The sequence below is a fragment of the Microcaecilia unicolor genome, chromosome 4, assembly GCF_901765095.1.
Source record: "Microcaecilia unicolor chromosome 4, aMicUni1.1, whole genome shotgun sequence".
Classification (NCBI taxonomy): Eukaryota; Metazoa; Chordata; class Amphibia; order Gymnophiona; family Siphonopidae; genus Microcaecilia; species Microcaecilia unicolor.
Window position 1 is genome coordinate 316,304,495 of NC_044034.1, and position 18,862 is coordinate 316,323,356.

The following is an 18,862-nucleotide window of genomic DNA, read 5'->3' on the forward strand; positions in this document are numbered from 1 at the left end:
GGCCTCACAATCGTCCATTAACCCTCTCAAGGAGCTTCAGCTGGCGATGAGGAAGGGGACCTTCGTTCAACTTTTAAAGCAATGATTAAAATAAGTAGTAGCCCTTCACTTGGAGAAAGGTGCAAACGTCCAAGTGCGCGTCAGGGACGTCCTTTTTTGTTTATGTGAGTGAAGGACATCCATGTTAGGCACTTTAGAAGGACGCCCCTGACGAGTACTTGGACATTTTTTTCCAGATTGTCGTCCTTCTCAGACGTTTTTGGAGCTCGCAGGTGTTGTTCAGCTCTGCAAGAATTATTTTCCTTACGATTCCCTCACAGCAGCCCCAGTGAGAGGTGCAGACCTCCCGTTAGGTTTTCCACGGTAAGGGGATCGGAAAACGGTAGTGCATCGCATCGCATACACATTATAATACTAATTTGCTCATCTGCATTCCGTTTTCGTTAGCTGCTACCTTGACAGGACAATGCCCTTTTGTGCATGTCCCGGTTTACTACTTGCGCGTTAAACTGGCTAGAACCAGTTTTAAACCCACGTTGCTGGTTCGTTAAGTTTAGTGCATCTAGCCCTCAGAGTTTTATCCTTGCCTCCAAAAGTTAAAGCTCCAGTGCTGTTGGGCTACTTTCCTGGAATAGACTACCCAGTATTCAGATCTGACTGGCAGCTTTCTAGAACAGGAGCCCTGAATATTTTTCCTAGAACTAAATAGGAAGATATATTTTGGCAGCCTGCTATAAGACCATAGCAGATTTCTACATACATGACAAGAAATGATAAAGAGGGATAAAACTGATGCATGACAGAAAAAGGAGGTGCATTTGTTGACCCGGAGAGCCAAGTGTCTGGTTTGCAAATGAGCTCCAGAGGCACAAAGTCAAGCAAAAATTTAATGATGAGTCTGGGACTCATAATCGAAGATTTGTCCTGAATCAGAGTTCAGTATGCAAAACACCCAGTCACTATTCCTGCTGACGAGACTGCAGAATCGTTCAAAAATGTTCTTTCAGGGCATGCCAGTCCCTTCAATTCTCTTGGGGAGAGGAGGGGTAAGCAAATATAATCCAGGGCATCCATTCTTCCAGTTAAAAATAAATAAAAATGTTTTCAGCTGTTTACAATGAGTTGGCTGTTCCCTGCATTCTACTTATTACACAAGCTATTAGCAATCACACACATGCTTGGAAAATAAAAACTGCCAAGTGTTCCAAATTTCCAAGAAAGAAATATTTTCGTCAATGTTTTGAACCTTAAAAGCTGTCTCCCCACCAAGTCCAACCAAATGTATCTGTTCATAGAATGTTGGAAACAAACCTTTTATTTGGTCTTTGAAAAAAAAATAAACAGCTGGAAGGTTCATATTTCAGTTTTGAGAAATACTGAAAAAGATCTGAATGAATTGGTCCAGCTAGACTTCTTGATGTATCTAAATGTCAGCAGAACATCCCCATGACTCTCTTTTCCTTTTTGAATTATTTAAAGATTGTCCCCTTGGCACTGGAAGCAACAACAGCTGAAACAAAACCATGACAGAGAGGAGTTATGGTATAATTTTTTTTCTTTAGTGTATAGAAACTGCGCTGGACCAGCCATTAGGCACAGCTAGGCAGTGGCTTGGGGCAACAGCTGCTGGGGTGGGGGGGGGGGGGGGGGAAGGGCAGCAATGAGTAGCCGCAATGAACACAAAACAATAGACCCTGACAGCCAAATGAACTCAAAAAATCAATGTGTACTTACCTGCTGGAAGGGTGGGCGGGCTTCAAAATGCTCATTTACTTGGGTGAAACGACTTTTGGAAATTGCTCTCATTCTTTATATGTATATGATACAATACGAAAGCTTAATATTTAAAATACCTTGGGGGGGAGAAGAGACCAGATTAGGGGGTGTAAGACCGATTAATACCCTTGTTCCCTATTTTTGAAACTATAAATCATATTTTGATATGTTAAAATATTTTTCTAAACCAATGGATAAAACAATCAGGCAAGTTTCTTTAGGATGGTGCCAATATGTACATAAGTACATAAGTATTGCCATACTGGGAAAGACCAAGGGTCCATCAAGCCCAGCATCCTGTTTCCAACAGTGGCCAATCCAGGTCACAAATACCTGGTAAGATCCCAAAAAAGTACAAAACATTTTATACTGCTTATCCCAGAAATAGTGGATTTTCCCCAAGTCCATTTAATAATGGTCTATGGACTTTTCCTTTAGGAAGCCGTCCAAACCTTTTTTAAACTCCGGTAAGCTAACTGCCTTTACCACATTCTCTGGCAATGAATTCCAGAGTTTAATTACATGCTGAGTGAAGAAAGATTTTCTCCGATTCGTTTTAAATTTACTACCTTATAGCATCATTGCATGCCCCCTAGTCCTAGTATTTTTGGAAAGCGTAAGCAGACGCTTCACATCTACCCGCGCAATTCCACTCATTATTTTATAGACCTCTATCATATCTCCCCTCAGCCACCTTTTCTCCAAGCTGAAGAGCCCTAGCCGCTTTAGCCTTTCCTCATAGGGAAGTCGTTCCATCCCCTTTATCATTTTCGTCGCCCTTCTCTTCACCTTTTCTAATTCCACTATATCTTTTTTTGAGGTGTTATTGATAGCCTGTTCGATCTCTGTGAATACATAGATTATTTTGGTTTCTCCAGTTTTTCCTGGAATTGCTAACTCTTCTATAGCTTTCCCATAATCAGGTACATGTGGAGGGGCATAATCGAACGGGGCGCCAAAGTTGACGAAGGGGCGGGGAAACCTGTATTATTGAAACAAGATGGGCGTCCATCTTTTGTTTCAATAATACGGTTGGGGACGCCCAAATCTCAACATTTAGGTCAACCTTAGTGATGGTCGTCCCCGATTTTCAGCGATAATGGAAACCGAGGACACCCATCTCAGAAATGACCAAATCCAAGCCATTTGATCGTGGGAGGAACCAGCATTTGTAGTACACTGGTCCCGGTCACATGCCAGGACACCAACCGGGCACCCTAGGGAGCACTGCAGTGAACTTCAGAAAAAGCTCCCAGGTACATAGCTCCCTTACCTTGTGTGCTGAGCCCCTCAAAACCCACTCCCCACAACTGTACACCACTACCATAGCCCTTAGGGATGAAGGGGGGCACCTAGATGTGGGTACAGAGGGTTTGTGGTGGCTTTAGGAGGGCTCACATTTACCACCACAAGTTTAACAGGTAGGGGGGGATGGGCCTGGGTCTGCCTGCCTGAAGTGCACTGCACCCACTAAAACTGCTCCAGGGACCTGCATACTGCTGTCAGGGAGCTGGGTATGACATTTTAGGCTGGCATAGAGGCTGGCAAAAAAAAAAAGTTTGAAGGTTTTTTTTTTTGGTGGGAAGGGTTAGTGACCACTGGGGGAGTAGGGGGAGGTCATCCCTGATTCCCTCCGGTGGTCATCTGGTAATTTAGGGCACATTTTTGTGGCTTGGTCATAAAAAAAGGACCAAGTAAAGTCCATATGTTAAGCACGCCCCAGTCCCGCCTTCGCTATGCTTCCAACACGCCCCCGTGAACTTTGGCCATCCCCGCAGTTGAGGACACCCAAAATCGGCTTTTGATTATGCTGATTTGGGTGACCTGGGAGAAGGATGCCCATCTCCCGATTTAAGTCGAAAGATGGGCGCCCTTCTCTTTCGAAAATAAGCCTGATATTGTACATTTGAAAATACATATTCCACTTTGAGAGTTTTACCCATTCATTAACAGAATTGGGCCAGTTTTTTTTAAAGGATTTGTATGTTTTCCAGCAGCAAGTAATCAATATGAAACGTTATCTGCTGATATTCAACATAAACTAGTACTTAATAAAGACAAAACCCTGGTATGTTGGTTACAGGTAGTCTTTCTTCACCATCTATTCCATTGAACTTTTTTGGTTCATCTTTTCATCCAGTAGACTCATTTCGATACCTGGGAGTTATCCTTGGTTCGCACCTTAAGTTTATTCCTCAAATATCTAGTGTGTGTAAAACTGGCTTTTGTATTCTTCACCAGCTTAAAGGTATTTGTCGATACTTCAGTGCCAATATCTTTCACTCATCGATACCTGTGCCTGTAATTACGTGCATAACTTGAAACCACACCCCATTCTGCTCCGAAACGCCCATGACCTTTCCATTTCCATGCCCCCTTTTTTGGAATGTGCACAGATCCCAATATTTGCTTCTTAAAAAGCTAATTATTGGCACTAATTGGCTCATTATTCTATTAAATTGCATGAACAAATCAGGAACTTGCCTAAAATTTGCGTACACAATTTTTGGCGACCTTTATAGAATCAGGCGTAAATCCCAATCAAGAAGGCATCATTCTCAAATAACTGAGTTCTCAGCACAATTAAACAATTAACAACAAGATGCCATAAAGCATCCAATGGTGCTCATACCCTTTTAAACTGTTGAATGTTATATCTCTTAATGGCAGCCGTTTTTTCATATTTAAGAACTAAGCAGACAACATTGTGCCAGACATTCATTGACAAAGCAGTATTATCTTTCCATGTGGATAAAACAAGTTGTATAGCTAATCTCATAAACAGGCATGGCTTAGTGGTTAGAGTACTGGTCTTGTTATGCAGAGGTGGTCAGTTCAAATCCCACTGCTACACTTTGTGATGTTGGGCAACTCACCTAACCCTCCATTGCCTCAAGCACCATATTAGATTGTGAGCTCTCCAGGGACAGAGAAATACCCAATGAACCTGAATATAACTCACCTTGAGTTACTTACTGAAAAAGGTGTGAGCAAACATCAACTAAATAAATAGTATCAAACGACTTAGTTTTATCCTTGCTGTAAAGAGGAGACAAGACTGCTGATTACATAGCTACTATTTTATAACAATTCAATCTGAATATATATTTCTTTAATGCAGTTGCCCAAAAAAAAATATGCTGACCTCTGGTTTTAAAAATAGACCCCTCTCTTTGTTTTTCCTTTCCAATACTTGTCATCGATGCTTTCATTTCGTGTGCATATTTTAAACTGAGGAAAAAAAAACAAAGAGCAAAACATTCTTTAAAAATCAAAGAAGCTTCTCAGTGACGGGTCACAACACTCCCTCCTGCCCACAAATAATTTTACACAAGCCTAATTGTTTCCATGTGACTCAAGCCACTGTTCACTGATATACTTCATAGATACAACACAAAAGAATTTGTTTAACTTTTGCAGCCTGAAGACCCGGTATTCTTCTTCACAAAGCCCTTTTCTAAGCAAATTACATATAAGTTAAGTACAATTGAATACATGCCAACCTGGATTACTCATAACTATAAAAATGTTTTGGAAATATAAAAGAGAGGGGTTTTTTTGTAAATAATAATGAGATATTCTTAAAGCCTTACACAGGTCTCATGACTACGCAGCAACTGTATGTATACAACTTTCCTTTCCTTTTATTATTTAAATCAGTCATTCTGTGTGACTATAAGCCAATGCTATTTATGTCATAGTTATATTCTATTAGTAGTAGAAACCCACAATTTGGAAATTAGATCATAGGATAGGTGCCTTCCTTGCCCACAGGTATTGAATATTAGGGCCCATTTTTTCCTGCAGTGGGCAACATTTTAAAAACTGCTGAGCACTGCCGGCTGAATATTGACCAATCTGATTTTGGATTACCACCACTTCACATTTATTTTATTCCTGTTCCTAAAGCCCAGCCTGTACCAGAAACTGATTGTTTGCTTGAAGATATTTCTACAGACAGTTTGAACTTAACTGAGATTCTAGACCAGAGGGGTCCAACTTCGGCACTCACCAGGTCGGGTTTTCAGGATTTCCCGAATGAATATTCATGAGATCTATTTGCATACAATGGAGATCTCGTGCATATTTATTGGGGAAATCCTGAAAACCCAACTGGATTGCAGCCCTCGAGGACCGAGCTTGAACATCCTTGTTCTAGACAGTTCTGTGGAAGATGTTGTCTTAGGTCTACTTTGTTGGGCTTTTGATTTTCCTCTGAGATACAGAAGCACTGAAACTTTTCTTTAGGATACCTAATTGTAATTTTTTTGGGTAAAATATTTATATTTCATGATGTTTCTAGATGGACCCAAAGCAAAAGGAAGAAATGTATTCTATATAAAACACATTTTTGACATGGGTTCAGGTTTCAACTGAGATAGCTTTGCAAATGTGATATTTCCTTTGATAATCATACTTATGTGTTCTATGAACCATCTCAGTTACAGTCCTTTGTAGAAGGTAGAGAAGCTTTAACTCAAGTCTCCAGAGCTATTTAGGAACATTTTCAGGTGCTTATGCTAATTAGGCTGATTATTCTTTCTTTCAGATTATTTCTTTTGCTTTAGCTTCCTCTAAATTTGGTTCTTCGGTCTCTCCAATGTGGACTACTTAGTGAAGTCTAAGATATTTTCAGGTATTTGTATTTCTTCTTGTTTTTATCTTTTGATTATCACTGTTCCTCAAAGATTTGGAAATTAATTTTTTAAAAAATCATTGACTGCTGCTTCCTGAACATTGGGCCCACAGAACAGCAAAGTCATGATTTTATCTCCAAGATCCATTTTTTAAAAAAGCCATTTCTTTAGCTTTCTTTCTCCACTACCTTAGAGTATTTTCAATTTATAGACCTGGACATTTTTTTTTGCTTTTTTGCTTTCCAGCCCACCACCTCCCATGATACGGTCCATTCCTTAACAAGTTATACCTTGAGTACCAAAATCAGGGACAGTGCTCTGCATTTAAACTAAGGAGTGTGGAAAAGGAGAGGGTTAAGCTATTTCAACTGGTTCTAGGTTCGTCTCTCATTTGAAATTGTTCTGAGATATTAAGTCATGATTTTTCTTTCAGAACAAAAGGACTGTAAATCCCACAATGCTCCAGGACTAATGGCTTCACCAGGCCAGCTTTCTGGGTCAGGATCAATCAACAATACTATCATATCACCTCAGGCACCTTGTTTTCTTTGGAGGTGGTAACAGATCAAGCATTCTAGATCTAAGAACACAGCTGATAAAAATGCTTACCAAAGGGAAAAGATTAAGCAGACTCTTACAGGGTAGTCTGACGTGCAACTTTGATACAGATTAAGTCCAGTAAACACCTTCCCTCTTTTTGATGACAGGAAGTACTGGCAGTATATAAGAAGCACCCCAAGGAATTCATCCTTAAGCCATTTATAGAAGACAGCATGCAGGCCTTTGTAAGTCTGATTTTTCAGTGCAATACTGCAGCGGTGAAAAGAGGTAGGAGTGAGGGGATGTGGGTGTGGTGCGTGAAGATGGACAGCTAGAGGCATGTACCCAGGTTGTAATGCCCACATAAAATATACACTAGTGACTAGTCAGTATTTCCTACCAGGGTTGGCACTGGACATGTGGGGGGTCCAGGGCAAAAACTGGTGAGGGGGCCCCAAATCCCACCTGTCTCCTTCAGCTTGAGGCAGGCTTGGGGCCCCCTGTAGAATGGGAGCCTAAGGCAACTGCCTTGTTTTCCATCAACACTGATCCTGTTTCATACAGAAGAAATAGTGCATGCAAAGTTTGAGTAACTAACCAGTTTGCTGTACTGTAATGTCAATCCTGAATAGTATTAATGTTTTGAACCCTGAAGAGTCTGGTCTCTCTAACCATTGCTTTAATAGATTCTGCCAACCCAAAATTTCTATCTCATCATGTGCCAACACATTACAACTTTCCAATCAAATTATACTATTACTACTAATTACTTATTACTAATGATTTTCAGACAACAGATACAGTAATCTGTTTATATACACTGTTAGTTGCTATTTTTTATGTTTTACAGACTGGTGCATTTCATGGCTTGCCTAAGCAGCTAACACCAGCTGAAATATGTAATGTGCTAACTTTTGTTAACTGCTGCTCTCTCAGAAGAGCAGACCCTGAACTTTTGCCTTATCAGACTGCAGAGCAGACTGATTGGAATCCCAGAGGCAAATAATCTGCTCTTTACTAAGGACAGTAACATCATTTAGCAAGACTAATACCAGGGAAGATGAAAGATGGAAACAGGAAACAGTGAATAACTGAGCAAATTCAGTCATTACATCAGTGACCATGCATCCTGACAGGTGGGAGCATGGTTTAAGTTAACATTGGACAAATTTAGTACTTCTTGACATTACAGGCATCTTACAGATGTTCCTATTTATTTTTCACTACAGGTTGTGTACACAGCTCTCTTGGGTGTCCTCCTAACCATAATTGTAGCAGATGATGTAAGTAGATTAAGGAATATTTTATTGTCATAGTTGTCAACTTCTGCAGCATCTCTGTCATCTAGGACTTCAAAGGTGCCTAGGGTTGCTTAGCCTATCAAACTGGACAAGCAAAATCCTTAAATTATTCATACACTTAGATAAGCAGTACTTCTAAGAAGGATCTGATGTAGGACTTCTAACTCCAAAGATGGGGAGGGGGAGGAGTTTTCTGCATGGTCCCAGCTCCTTCACAAAACAAGATCACGAATGTTACATCACCAAATCCCCAACTGCAGAGAGATGAAGTAGTAGTAGCTGAAAGCATTGACAGCATTTTAATATCTCATAGAACTTAAGGTATATCAAAGCCCCTTATGTTTGTTATTAACTGTGATGGTCCCAGAGTCTATTGATTCCATGGGGCAGCCATAGGTGGCTGGTGGCTCACTTGTATGGAGAGACTGAATCAAAGGAGTGGTGTGGGAGAAGGACTGCTGGGCTGTACAGGTTCTCTCTCTCTTCCTTCACCAATTTGCTCCACCCCCAACCAGAGAACTACTTTCTACTTAATTTTCTCCATCGGATAATAAAATAGCTTCCAATCTTTAGTGTCTGCGACTTGATTTTCTGGTTCAGCATTTTTTTTCATTTGCTCAGCATCTTTTTTTATTTTCTGCCCTTTTCATTTTTCCTTTGTTTTATTTTCTGGTGTCTTCTTTTTCTTTCTATTCCAATTCCATCTTTTCTTTCTTTGTCTCTTTCTTCAGCAGTATTACTTTCTCATTCATCTTATTCTGTCCCCTTCAGTTTTTTTGCTTGATCTATTCTTTTCTGTATGTCTTCTTATTTGCTCTGTTCATACTGTTCTTCATTCTTTGTCTTACATAATTGTTCTGAATCCCTTTCTGCTCATCTCAATCAAGGCTCATCTCCGTCCTCATTTCCTGCCATCTTGATCCTCTCTTTTCCCCTCACTCCTTTCTCTTGTTCCTCTCTCAACCACTCTGTGTTCCCCACCTTTGCTCTCCCTCTCCACGTCTTGTTTTCTCCTCTTTTCCCATGTTGCTCACTCCCATTGCTCACTCCTCTCTCTTGTCCCCTTCGCTCCTTACTGTCTCCAGCCTTACACACACTCTTGTTCTCCTCTCTCTCCCTTGATCTTTTCTCCCACTGTTCACTCTCTCTTTCTTTCTTTCTTTCTTTCTTTCTTTCTTTCTTTCTTTCTTTCTTTCTTTCTTTCTTTCTTTCTTTCTTTCTTTCTTTGCCCTCTTTTTCCTTCCTTACTCTCCACTTTCACTTACCCCCATTATTGATCTCTCTCTCTCTTTTCACTGTCCTCTAACACAGACTTGCTCTCTCCTCTCTCTTTCTTCCACACACTCATATTCTTGCCTCCAGACTCTTGATTTACTCCTTACATATATACAACTGAGAATTATATTAATTCGACATTTGCTTTACTCAACTATTTAAGATCTGTCAAGGGAAAAGAGGAAAATTCTAGCAGATCTGCAAAAAAAACACAGTTCAGATTTTATGAGCAGATTAGATGGGCTAATTATCCTTTGTCTTCTGTCATCTACTGTATATATTACTGTTTTACAATGTATTATCTATGCATCTTCATTGTTGAATGAATCAGAGATTAAAAAAAAAACCTTTAGGAAGTAATTCTTTCTTTACTAAATTTTGTCTTCTTTAGAACATCAACATCTCTAACCAGGGCAATGTTGGTAGTGATGTCCATCAAACAGTGAATATTAATAACCACGACAATGTCGCCAACATCAACAACTACAATGGGTGGGATTCATGGAATACAGTTTGTGATTATAACAAGGTAGGTAATAAAATTATGTGTAAAAAAGGTTGTGGTATGTATCACTTATATCCTCTTTGAACTAACAATGTACCCTAGAACATCCATTTCCTTTTTTCTTGAAAGAAAAAGGGATTTTCATTGGATCACTGGATTATTAGAAGATGGACTCCATCTTCACAAGCAAATACAACAAGTGCTCAGGCAACTGACTGCGATATCATTATCATTCATAGTACAATAGTATGGATGGCAAAAATAAATAAATAAATTAGCCCATACAGCCTACCCACCACCTAACTTTGTCTTCCATGTCAGTCCAAAGGTTGCCAAGAATGTATATAAGTATTAGTCTCTATCACCTTCATAGTAAGCCAGTTCAGGCCTTGTCATCTTCTACAATTCTTACAAGACCTTAAATCTAACACTTGAGTCCCTTCTGTATCTTATTACTGATTTTCTAATAATCCACAGAACTATCTAAACAAGCAAAGCCATTATTAACAACACCCAGCCTGCCCATTCTCATTGAAGTTTGGGTTTTAAGCACAGTCACTCTCTGCAGCTTTCCCCACTTCTTTTTAGGAAGGCTGATGAAGCCAAACCACTCATAAACATCCCTCAATACAGGTAACCCAAAGACCAACTCGCTGCTTTGTACAAATTAAACCGGTGCCTTTTTAGAAGCATACTGCAGTCATACTGTGACTGTAGGGTCATAACAGCCATTCCTTGAAGGTTACCTGTAAACTCCCTACATGGTTATACTTCCACAATCCATTCACTGCCTTTATCCCATAACTTCTGGAATTCTATTCTCAGGTATCCACCATTCTTTATACATTCTTATTGCTTGGTAAGGGCACACTTTCTAAATTCAAACAAGGTACATAATAAAATCTAAAAAGTAGCCAACATGCAGGAAATGGGCCTCTTCTTTGCTGAACATTTTTTTTATAAGGAACATGAAAAGCTTTTACAGCTAAAATCATAATATAGATAATGATGAAATTATTATTGTAGTTTTTTATATCACTTTGTTACGTCCCTCACCTGTTTGACGCTCCTCCCGGCTAAGTCATTCCTCAGCTTCGTTCAAGAGGGACAAGGTTCAGTCTTAGGAGGGTTGGTTTCAGTTTTCTAAGTCTGGCAGCCGTCATCCGGGTTGGATCAAGGACAGCAGCCATCTTGGCTAGCTCAGGAGAGGGCAGCCATCTTGGAGTAACGAGGTCAGGAAGGAAGCCCATATTTGGACGAAGGCACCTCTGCTGATGGGGGCAGCCATCTTGAATCAGCTGCACATACTTGAGCCTAATTCCTCCACTACTTAAAGCCCTGCCTTCAGTCCTTCGTTGCTTCGGCCTCATTTGTACTGAGGAGTTGCTGTTGGAGTGCTGTTCACTGACTTTCTTCTGTTCCTGATTTCCTGTGTACCGGACCTTGGCTAGTCTTCTCGGATTACGCTTGTTTGCTGCCTGCCTTGACCCTGGACTGAATTGACTATTCTTTGCCTGTTGGAGTTCTGGTTCTGGACTGTGTCTGTTTCTTGCTATTCTGGTCAGTGGCCGTGCAACCCCGCCGGTTCCAGAAGTCCTGGTGGCTACCTGCAGCTGGGAGCTCAACTCCCGGTGAACGGTGGTCGCTTCCCAGGTGAAGCTAGGGGTTGTCTGGCTGCCTGACCGAGTGCGGTGTCACTCCATCTCTGCCGTGCTCAGTCGGGGCACAGGGGCTCACTACTACCGGGTCATAACACACTTGTATCAGAACAATTCTTCTCACCTGAGAAGGATATTTTAGGATTGTGGTATCATTTAATAGACCAATCTAAAGAAATAACACAAAGATGCTGTCCGTTGATTCCCTCTTCAGATATCTCATTCTTGGGGTCCCAAAAGCTAACAGACAAGAACAGCTATTTTTTGGTTGGCTTGATTAATGATAACAAAGTATTCTCTTTTTCCATGGACCAATGTAGTGACAAACATAGTATTCCACGTTACCCTGCTGTATCTGGCTGGATTTCATAAGAACATAAACATGGTTTTTAAGCAGGAGATAAATTACTTCAAAATAGTACCCACAAACTGACCTATAGGTTTTTTGCCCCTTTATATTTTAAACATTCAATTTGCGAAGTTTGGGTGGCCGTACACAACATGTCTAAAGAGAACAGGCTGACTGAGTTCTGGTTTTCACCAATTCAGGTCCCAAGTGTCTAGCAAGATCCCAAAAAGTAAAATAAGATTTCATGCTGCGTATCCCAGGGAAAAGCAGTGGATTTCCCCCCAAGTCCACCTTAATAATTGTCCAAACCCTTCTTATACCCTGCTATGCTGATTGCTTTTACCACATTCTTTGGCAATGAATTCAAGAGCTTAACACTAACTTCACCTTATGCTTTTACTTTTAAGGGCCTCTTTGCTGCTAGACTGTTTTCTAAGACGTCCTGTGTTGTTACACGCATGAACCCAGCTGTGGTTCCGAGTCTGGCCCAGCTCAGCAAGATGGCTGGGGAGAAGAAGGTAAAAGATAAGGCAGAATATGTGTTTCCTTGGAAAATCATCCAGACAGTAACACTTAAAAAAAAAAATATAGCACAGCTCATTAGAAAGCTGTGCAGTCGAAAAGAGCAGAACCCAGCAGTTAGAATAGCAAATGGAAAATCAAGGGTCAAATCTTCCAGGAAGGAGACTTTTTAGCCGGTCCTAGATTTAAACTTACATTCCAAAGCAGTGTAGTATTTGTAGCCCATGAGTCTATTCATTGAAATCAGTGCTGCAGGTCCCATAACACACCAGGATATGAGGCTGGCAGAAATCCAGAACTGGTCAAAATCTCCCCCTCCTGGAATGGGTGACTTGACAGCTCTAAATCTCACTGCAGCTCCTTGTGCTCTTGTGCAAGTCACTTATGGGGGAATTCTATATATAGTGACTAAAAAATCCGAGTGGAAAACATTTTCACCCAAGCGTATTCTATAAGCGGTGCCTAGATTTAGGCGTGGTATATAGAATACGCTTAGTTGATATCCTAGTGCCGAAAACTACGCGCATCCATTTAAACCAATGAAAACATGGCATAACTACCGGTGCATAGATTGAGGCACAGAGGGCCATATTCTATAACTACACACATGAATTTTAAAATGCCCATGAGATGCCCATTTCCCCATCCATAGCCATGCCTCTTTTTGTCTGTGCACTTTAGAAGTTAGACGCAGTGCATTACAGAATATGCTTAGCGAGTTATATGCCTAAATTCTAATTATTGCCAAGTAGTGCTCGTTATTGCTTGTTAAGTGTTATTATCAACATTAATTAGCTTATTAAGCCATTACGTTACACACATTGTTATAGAATCCGCCTGGATTTCGGCGCGGATCTTTAGGTGCACTATATAGAATCCGGGGGTTAGGGGGCAGTAGGAGCTTATTCTGTAATAGAACTTGGGCACCTGGGTTCTGTTACAGCAGGGGCTTCTCAGTCCTTGGGACACACCAAGCTAGTCTGGGTTTCAAGATACTCACAATGAATATGCATGAGATAAATTGCATGCATTGCCTCCATTACATGCAAATGTGTCTCATGCATATTTATCACAGGTATCCTGAAAACCTGACTGGATGGGTGCACCCCCAGGATTGGGTTGAGTGCTCCTAACATTTAGGTGCCCATACTTACACCAGCCATAAGGGACACACGTCATTTACAGCATGATGTAAATTATGCATGTATGTGGCAGTTCCGCTTATGTCCCACCCATGAGTACACCCCTTGCAAATATGCGCTATGCAAGATGTCACGTGTTTACAGACTAGCACATAGCAGGGGCGTAGCCAGACATCGGCGGGAGGGGGGTCCAGATCCCGAGGTGAGGGGGCACATTTTAGCCCCCCCCCGGCGCCACCGACCCCCCCCTCCGCCATTGCTGACCCCGCCACCACCAACTTTTACCCCCCTGCCGATGACCCTCTCAACCCCTCCTCCCGCCACCAACACACCTTCGCCTACCTTTGCTGGTGGGGGACCCCAACCCCTGCCAGCTGAGGTCCTCTTCTTCCCGCGCAAGGATTCCTTCTGTTTCTGACGTCCTGCACTTTGTACGTGTAGGACGTCAGACTCACAGAATGAAGTCTTTTGTGGGAAGAAGAGGACCTCGACTGACGGGGGTTGGGGTCCCCAGCCAGCAAAGGCAGGCGACGGTGGGAGGGGGGATCAAGAGGGTCAAGAGGGTCATTGGCAGGGGGGTCCAGGGCCAAATCCATAGGGGCACAGGCCCCCCTGGCCCCACGTAGCTACGCCATTGGCACATAGAGAGCAGGACTGGCATATATGTATCTCTGTGCACACCTAGAGGCATATATGCCAGTATTGCAAACATTTATGTGGTAATGCATATATAAATGTCAGTGCCTAGTTAATAGAATTGTCTTTCAGACCTTCCATTTCCTCAGGTACAAAATTAGATTGTAAGCCACACAGAAATACTTACTCTTGATATACCTGACTGCAGTGTAACTCACCTTAAACTACTACTGAAAAGGTGTAAGCTGTCTAATTAAATAAATCCTAAATTTAGCTAACAGCCCTACTGAGTGGTGGCCCTATCATTAGGCCATCTGAGGCGGGGGCCTCAGGTGGCACTCTTCAGGGAGCAGCAGGGTGGCTCCAGAAAAAGGAGGACAGATTGAGCCAGTCCGGGTTTTGATTCCATTGCTTTCAATGGAATCAAAACCCGGACTGGATCAATGCATCCTCCTTTTTCTAGAGCCATATGGTAACCCTAAGCATCTCCCCCCCTTCCTTCTTCAATTCCCTTCCCTGAGCCTACCTTTGGGGCCCTTTTACCAAGCTGTGCTAAAATGGGCCCTGCGGGTTAAAAGGCTGCAAAAAAACTTGGCCATGCGGTAAGAGCACTTACCGCCACCCATTGAAGTGGCAGTAAGGGATCCCGCGCTAACCCGGCGGTAACCGGGCAGCACATGGCACTGCCTGATTACCGCCAGGTAACTTCCACGCTAGAAAATCAGGTCTGTAGCATGGGAGATGGTGCACACTGGGTGTGGAACTACTGCCAGCGCCTGCATTAGACCAGAGGTAGCTCCAGATTAGCAAGTGGTAAGCCCGCATTGGGAAAGTGTTGCTGCAAACCCACCCACCCACCTCAGTTTATCTGACTAAATGTTTTCCGGCCAGCCGGAATGCACTAAGACCATTTTGTTTCTCTGTTTTCTTTAGTCTTTCAGTGAGTCGACCTCTCCATTAAAGGCACGGTACACTGTTACACAACTGCAGGTGAAGAATGTCGCCCAGTATGGAGAACATATAAATGCGCTGTGTAGAGGAATTCCTACCTTCTACGCCCAAGAAATTAAAAGTGAGTTTTTCACTGGGAACAAATTAGATATGTGCACTTTTTTGCAAAAATCCTTTGTTCAGTCTTTAAATTTAGCCTATTTCTTGCATAATATTATTTGTGACTTTTTTTTCTCTTTCAGAAGTTATAGGAAATTAAAGCTTCCAAGCAGGAAGATTAATTGGTTCAAAATAGGGGTTTTGCCACTTTACATTTTAAAAGTACAATTTGTGGAGTTGGGGTGGCTGTACAGTTGCATGTCTAAAGAGAACAGGCTGACTGAGTTCTGGTTTTCAACTCTCCCATGAGTGGAAATCTGTAATTTCTCTAAGGAAAGCAGGACTAGATCATCTTGTAACTTTGGACTTGAAGCTTTATGGTCACCCTAGTGGGAATCTGTGTGACTCAAGGTCATTTATAAGTGCAAATGAACTCCAGTGTGCACATTGCAGGGCTTCCATGCACTTCCCCCATTCTGATATCATTTAGGTTGAGACTTGTTACTGTGTCACATGCCTGCAGAATGTGTGGAAATCCTTCCAGGTGTACGCTGTCATGTGATTTTCTACAGTACTTCGTGTTCCTTTGAGCTCTGGTATATTTTTGTTACAGATAACTACCTATCCAACTTAAGTTTCAAATTTCTGGTTTATTTGGTATACTACCATAGTAACATAACATAGCAGATGACGGCAGAAAAAGACCTGCATGGTCCATCCAGTCTGCCCAACAAGATAAACTCATATGTGCTACTTTTTGTGTATACCTTACCTTGATTTGTATCTGTCATTTTCAGGGCACAGACCATATAAGTCTGCCCAGCACTATCCCTGCCTCCCAACCACTGGCTCTGGGACAGACCGTATAAGTCTGCCCAGCAATATCCTCACCTCCCAACCACCAGCCCCGCCTCCCACCACCGGCTCTGCCACCTAATCTCAGCTAAGTTTCTGAGGATCCATTCACTTGGAACAGGATTCCTTTATGTTTATCCCACGCATGTTTGAATTCCGTTACCGTTTTTCTCTCCACAACCTCCCGCGGGAGAGCATTCCAAGCATCCACCACTCTCTCAGTGAAAAAATACTTCCTGACATTTTTCTTGAGTCTGCCCCCCTTCAATCTCGTATTGTGCCCTCTAGTTCTACCACCTTCCCATCTCCGGAAAAGGTTTGTTTGCGGATTAATACCTTTCAAATATTTGAACATCTGTATCATATCACCCCTGTTTCTCCTTTCCTCCAGGGTATACATGTTCAGGTCAGCAAGTCTCTCCTCATACGTCTTGTAACGCAAATCCCGTACCATTCTCATACTACCAATGAATTACGTTATCTAGTGGTGTACCTAGTTTATTTGACATCCAGAGCAGATCATTTTTTAACCCCTCCCCCTCCTCCATAGACCAACAAAAGATGTGTTCCATGCTCCCCACCCTTGCATTAATATTAATACCTACCTTGGCTGGCAGGGATGCCCAAGACCCGCCAGGAGAAGAGGTCCTCTGACTGAGACCCCATGCCATCTGAGCAGTGGGGAAGTCGGCAATAGAGAGTTGTATGGGGATAAAAATTTCACCCATCCCCAATGGAATCTAAGAATACCACCGGTACCCGCTAAGATCTATTCCATCCCTACCTATCCCCACAATTAACCTCCTCCATCCCCACCTGTACCCACTGAAGTTGACACTATTATTTACTTGCTTGCAGTCCTCTGTTTCCTCTCAACAGCCTCCCATGGTTTTTTGGATGGTATTCATTATTCAACCAAGGAGTGTTCCAAGGCTCAGTCTGGTGTTCTGGTTACCTCTCTGGGCATTCTGAGCCTCATTCTGGTGCTCCAACTGCCTCTCTCCATATGTTCCAAGCTTCATTCTGGTGCTCCAATTGCCTCTCTTGATGCATTCCAAGCCTCATTCCAGAATCACAAGAAATTTTGACTACATTTCCGTGGGAATTCCGTGGCAACTTTTTCCATCCCTGTGGGAATCCTGCATGTTCCATGGGATTCCCACCATGGGCTTACCATGCGCCAATCCAGAGCTACCACCAGGCTATCGCAGGAGCCCAGCGGTAATTCCCACCCCTAGCACGCACCAGCGGTAGACGCTACCTGGTTGCTGCTAGGTTACAATGGGAGCCCTTAGCGCCATCTCAATGGGTGGTGGTAAGGGCTCCCCACCAAAATGTCTGAGTGGTAAGTGGTTCACTTACCACACAGCCATTTCTTATTCCTATAAATGGACAACCTTTAACCTTCTGCAGTAAAAGGCGGCCTCAGTGTGCATCACATGCTGATGCTGGTGTAAGCCCTCTTTTACCGCAGCTTATTAAAAGGATCCCCAAGATTACAAAACAGCCACTTAGTTTAGTTAAAAGTGTCAATCATAGGAGCCAGCGTTGTGTCCAAGGAAGGGTAATTTCCAATGGGTTTAGTACCCCCCCCCCCCCTCCAATAATTTTGAAAAGTTGACTCTTTTGGTGTAAATTAGTGCCAATTAACAGCAAAGTCAATTATTGTTAGCACCAATTAAGAGCCTAATGGTGTCACACATGTAACTGATAGTATTCTATAACCCACACCAAAATCATGCACAAGGTGTATAAGTTGTCAAGTTTATAGAATGATGTAGATGTTGTACATATAAAAACAATGACAACCAGCCAATGGGATGAATCTGAAGAATATCCTTTATTAAAGGACCAGCAACATAGACCTGACACGGGCTGTGTTTCGATGGACGCATCCACCTGCCTCAGGGGTCATGATGAAACGGACTCTGGATGGAAGGGCAATGAATATAAGTAGTGCACAAGGAAAACTGAACCTTTACTACACTGTTATTACAGTGAACAGTGCAGATGACATATGAACATGGAAACGCCACCCTGTCCATTTCTTGTCTGCACTGTTCACTGGTGCTTTAATAAAGGATATTCTTGAGATTCATCCCAATGGCTTGTTGTCATTGGTGTCATCCTCTACTTCTCCTGTACTGTTTCATAGTGTCATAGAGGTTCTGTCCTTCATTATACATATAAAAATGACATTTTTCTGATTGATACTATCACCGGCTTTGACCTGAATAGCATAACATGTTCCCATCTCTCCTTTTCCAGATCCTAAATGTGGTGGGTGCCGTGCAAATATTGTAACCATTCTGGGCATCTCCCTGTGCTTTTAACCAGCTGGTCGATCAAACGAGACTGTGTGACTTGTTTCTGTTTTGCTCGCTTTTGGAAACATCCCGACTGGGTTTGGCAGTACGCTGCTTCTTACTTTTTACTACTCCCTGTTCAAATCTGATGTCTTTTGATTTGTAATAAAATCAATTTATTAACAGAACTTACATGTCAAGTTTTTAAATACACGGATCACTGAAAGCAAGATAAAGACAGTTGAAAGAAAAGCATGTTTATGTTTATTCAAGCATTTGATATACCACTTTTTCCAGATTTTGAGCAAAG

At 42.1% G+C, this 18,862-nt stretch overlaps 1 protein-coding gene across 1 annotated transcript; it reads left to right on the top strand.

Moving 5' to 3' along the window:
* The first annotated feature begins 7,111 nt into the window (after positions 1-7,111).
* LOC115468103 (gastrokine-1-like) lies at positions 7,112-18,740 on the top strand. Its single transcript, XM_030199620.1, has 6 exons — positions 7,112-7,198; positions 8,183-8,236; positions 9,921-10,058; positions 12,449-12,559; positions 15,275-15,413; positions 18,515-18,740. The coding sequence occupies exons 1-6, from the start codon at positions 7,187-7,189 to the stop codon at positions 18,577-18,579; spliced, it is 519 nt and encodes a 172-aa protein (XP_030055480.1). The 5' UTR covers positions 7,112-7,186; the 3' UTR covers positions 18,580-18,740.
* The last annotated feature ends 122 nt before the right edge of the window (positions 18,741-18,862 follow it).